The 5,000-nt window shown below is 33.4% G+C and overlaps 1 protein-coding gene across 1 annotated transcript in view; it reads right to left on the bottom strand.

Moving 5' to 3' along the window:
• Positions 1–5,000, bottom strand: part of LOC143017799 (organic cation transporter protein-like) — a 34,606-nt gene that overhangs the window by 3,205 nt on the left and 26,401 nt on the right. Inside the window, exons 12-13 of the mRNA XM_076172694.1 lie at positions 4,055–4,239; positions 3,179–3,423 (exon numbers count right to left, since the gene is read on the bottom strand). Of these exons, the coding sequence (XP_076028809.1) occupies positions 3,179–3,423; positions 4,055–4,239 (430 nt within the window). The remainder of the gene's footprint in view (positions 1–3,178; positions 3,424–4,054; positions 4,240–5,000) is intronic.

Raw genomic sequence — 5,000 nt, forward strand, 5'->3', positions numbered from 1 at the left:
ATAAAGAGGAAAGAGAGGAAGAAAAACAGAAAAGACTGGAAGCTAAGACAAAAAACGAGAACAGAACGGAGTCAGAGAAAGAGAGATTCTATTGGAGAGTAGTGAACATGAAACTAAGGAAGTACGACATACAAAAGAAAAACATAAGGGAAACAGAGAACACAATGGAAGTGGCAGAAAACTAAGAGTGTCTTACACAAATATAGATGGATTAATAACAGGATTGAATGAGCTGAATGATTATTTGAAAGAAAAAGAACCGGACATAATGGGAATTGTAGAAACAAAATTAAAAGGCCCACTACCACCCAACAGTGTAGGACATGATGCATACAATTATTGGATTAGAAACAGAGAGAAAAAGCAAGGGGGTGGAGTTATGTTCCTGACTAAGAAGGATATAAACGTGAAAGGTGTCATATATGGAAAGAATACAGTAGAGATGATTATGATAGAAGTGGAAGACAGAGATAAGAAGAGCAGAAAATTTGTGATCAATTATGTGCCTCCGAAAACAGCCTCATGGGAGGAGAGTGAATATAAAAGTATGTTAGAGGACACAAAGATAGCATTAACTAAAATAATGGAAGACGGAGGAAGAATAGTTATGATGGGCGACTTTAACTGCAAAGAAATCTGCTGGGAAGAAATGACAGTAAAGAGTGGTGATGACTCATGGGGAAATGCTCTACTTGAGATGATTACTGACCATTCAATGACACAATGGATACAAGAGAACACTAGGTATAGAAATGAAGAAGAACCATCGAGGCTAGACTTAATAATTACATCTGAACCTAGAATAGTGGACAAGATTGAATATAAAACACCAATAGGTAAAAGTGACCACATATTGATTGAACTGGAACTTAATGAAGAAAAATATATCAAAAGAAATGAACAATATAGAAAAGGAAGAATGATGTATGAAAAAACAAACTTTGATAAAATAAGAGAATTCTTCCAACAAGAAAACTGGGAAGAAATATACAAAGAAGAAACATCAGTGGAAGAGAAATGGAATATTTTGACAAAAATTTACAAAAAAGGAGTGGAAAAGTATGTCCCAAGACAAAAACAAGAAAAAGAATATGTAAAATGCTGGTACAACAAAAGTTGTAGGGAGTTAAAAGACAAAAGAGACAAAGCCTGGACCAGATGGAAAAAAGACAGAAGACCTGAAAAATGGAAAATATATACTGGTTATAGAAATGAATATGTACAAAAGTGCAGAGAGAAAAAAAGAAAATATGAAAAAGATGTTATAGAAAAGTGTAAAGATCAACCAAAACTATTCTACAGATTTGTAAACAATAAACTGAAAAACAAACAAGACTTGGAGAAATTGAAACAAGGAGGAGTTGAATACACTGAGGAAATGGAAATGGCAGAAATTATGAACAAACATTTTAAATCAGTGTTTACAAGGGAAAATATACAACCTGAAGAGATTGAGTGGAAAGAAAAAGTCCCCCCTATGGAAGAAATAGAAGTAACAAAGAATGAAATATTGGCACACTTGGGTAATTTTGATGTCAGAAAATCGCATGGGCCAGATGAAATAGCAAACTGGATTCTGAAAGAATGCAGGAATGAACTGGCAGACAAAATACATAGCATAATAAGCAGTTCCTTAAAAGAAGGAAAAGTTCCAGAAGATTGGAAAAAAGCAAATATAGTACCTATATATAAAGGAGGAAATAAAGAAGAACCTACCAATTATAGACCAGTCTCTCTAACAAGTACAATAGCAAAAATTTGTGAAAGAATTATCAAAAGTAGATGGGTAAAATACTTGGAAAAAAACAACGTACTAAATCCAAGGCAATTTGGATTCAGACAAGGACGGTCATGCGTCACCAATTTAATATGTTTCTATTCAAGGCTAATAGATATAATACAAGAAAGAGATGGATGGGCTGATTGTGCATTTCTAGACCTAAAAAAAGCTTTTGACAAAGTACCACATAAGAAGTTGCTTAAGAAATTAGAATATGATGGAGGAATACAAGGTAAATTGCTAAATTGGATGGAAGACTTTTTGCAAGAAAGAAAAATGAGAGTAGTGATAAGAGATCAGCACTCAAAATGGAATGAAGTAATAAGCGGTGTCCCGCAGGGAACAGTTCTGGCCCCAATAATGTTTGCTATATATATTAATGATATGGATGAAGGAATTGAAAGCTATATGAGCTTCTTTGCAGATGATGCAAAACTACTGAAAAGAGTGAAAACTGAAGAAGATTGTGAATCACTACAGAGGGATCTAAATAAAGTACAAGAATGGAGTAGGAAGTGGGAGATGGAGTTCAATACAAAAAAGTGTAGTATAATGGAATTTGGAAAAAGCAAAAACAGAATAGCAGGATCATATAATTTGGGAGAAGAAGGAATAAAAAAAGTAGAAAATGAGAAGGACCTGGGAGTCATTGTTATGAATAATATGTCACCTGAGAAACATATAAATAAGATTTTTGGAGAAACTTATAATTTAATAAGAACAATCAAAGTGGCATTTACATACCTGGATGAAGAAATGGTGAGGAAAATCCTAATCACCCTGATAAGACCAAGATTGGAATATGCAGCAACGATATGGTCACCAAGTACAAAAAAATGTATAAAAAAACTTGAAAGGATACAAAGAGCAATTACAAAACTGGCACCAACACTCTCAAAACTATCATATGAAGAGAGACTACAAAAACTTAAACTACAGACACTAGAGCAAAGAAGAGAGAGAGGAGATTTGATAGCTATTTACAGAATCATGAAAGGCATAGAAATTACTGATAGAGAGAATCTGATAAAATGGGATGACAGAAATACAAGAGGACACGGAAAGAAAATAAAAAAAGACAGCTATAGAAGAGATTTTAAAAAGAACAGCTTTCCTCACAGAGCAATAGACAGTTGGAACAAGTTAGATGAGAAAGTGGTGTGTGCAAAAACAATACATGAATTTAAAAATAGTTTAGATAAAATGAGATATGAAGACGGGACCCCACGAGCATAGCTCCCCTTCCCGTAAAATACAACTAGGTAAATACAACTAGGTAAATACACACACACACACACACACACACACACACACACACACACATATGTATGCACATGCAAACATTTACTTAAATATCATTGTATGAATGCATGCATATTTACGCCTATACATACTTACGTGTTTGTACATTTGGGCACAGACATATTAGGGGACGAGGTTTGGTCTGTATCTTCGATGATGATTGTGCCCGGGTGTTTATAATAAACTTGCCTGAGGCCTTTGATTTTGTTTTCGTGTTCAAGGGCGGACACCGTTTCGAAGAGCGGACGGTTGAGGGTGTCCGGGAGGCTCATCGTGGCTATGGCAGCAATTATCGACAACATTCCACAAGTGACCGAGGGCATCCAGTGGTAGGCTTTCCTCTGTATGAAAATAAACGGCTCAATGAGAGAAAGATATATATATATATATATATATATATATATATATATATATATATATATACATTTTAACAACCGATATATATATATATATATATATATATATATATATATATATATATATATATATATATATATATATATATACATTTTAACAACCACAATGCATTTTAACTCTAAGTCATCAACATCGGGAGACCCAATGGAGGCCACAACCTGAAATTGAAATGAGGTACTACCGAGGACTCATTTCAATTTCTGGTTGTGGCCTTCATTGGGTCTCCCGATGTTGATGGCTTAGAATTAACGTGCATTGTGGTTGTTGAAATGTATCTCTAATCACTGGGACCCATTCAGTGTTGTACAAATATATGTATATATATGTGTATAATATGTATATATATATATATATATATATATATGTATATATATATATATATATATATATATATATATATATATATATATATAGTCTGGTTGCTTTGTGTTCATCTTCAATAAAGAACTCCAACTTTACACCAACTATTGAAATTAGATCACTATTCTAACATGTTCATTTAAATGAGTACGCTATCATCATTGACTTATTACTATGCCATAGTTAGCGCATTACCAGATCACTGCCGATGTAGAGTGTTAATACCAACACTATCCTGGACACAAGCAAAGACATTCCGAGGCCCCTCGCTCGAACTTCAGTGGGCAGGAGCTCGACGGAATATAGGAACAGGATTTGGAACATAGCGCTGATGATGAGGTTGGACAATACGAGGAGGGGAGTTATCAGCCAGGTGAGCCCTGTGAGTATGAATATAATTTTAATATGAATTTCTATGGGGTTGGATATGTTTAGATTGATTTGCAAACCCTAGATTGATATTTTCTAGCTACTAATAAAGTTTAAAGTAACAAAATATGTGCTAGAAATCCTGAATTCCTTTTCCTTATGTATATTGAATATTGATTTAAGATTTTTTAGCTAAATGCTTAAACCCATCTATTGTGACATTTATGAATCTAGCTCTGCATCTAGATGGTATTCTGATGCAAATATTTATTTTTGGAAATACCTGAATTTGTCTATCTACTGTTGACAGACTTGTCAAAATATGAGAAATGGACACTAATGTTATGTACGAGTATCTATCTTTAAATAATTAGGTTAGCAGACTCCAATCAGGACCAATTTAATGCACAATACTGATGTATATACTGAAGAATAAACAATATTTTTTAAAATTGTATTTCCTTTGTAATGGTCACTATATCTTATAAAAAAAATCATGTATTCTATTTTGATGCATTCGTGAATATTTATCTTATTTGGTAGAAATTGACTTCTAGGTATTTCTATTCACGTTGAGTATTACTAATGTAAATTAGATCACGGCATTATGAACTGCAACAATATCATGAATAATGCAAACTAGATAACTTAGATATATTCACTTCATGGCTTATTTTGATAACATTCAACACCTATGAAGATAATTAAGTATGTTTAAATAAGATCATCACTGGTAGTGTTGGCCCTCGATTTCGTGAATCCACATGGAAAG

The sequence above is a fragment of the Oratosquilla oratoria genome, chromosome 33 (assembly GCF_046742065.1).
Source record: "Oratosquilla oratoria isolate Oo_2021 chromosome 33, ASM4674206v1, whole genome shotgun sequence".
Classification (NCBI taxonomy): domain Eukaryota; kingdom Metazoa; phylum Arthropoda; class Malacostraca; order Stomatopoda; family Squillidae; genus Oratosquilla; species Oratosquilla oratoria.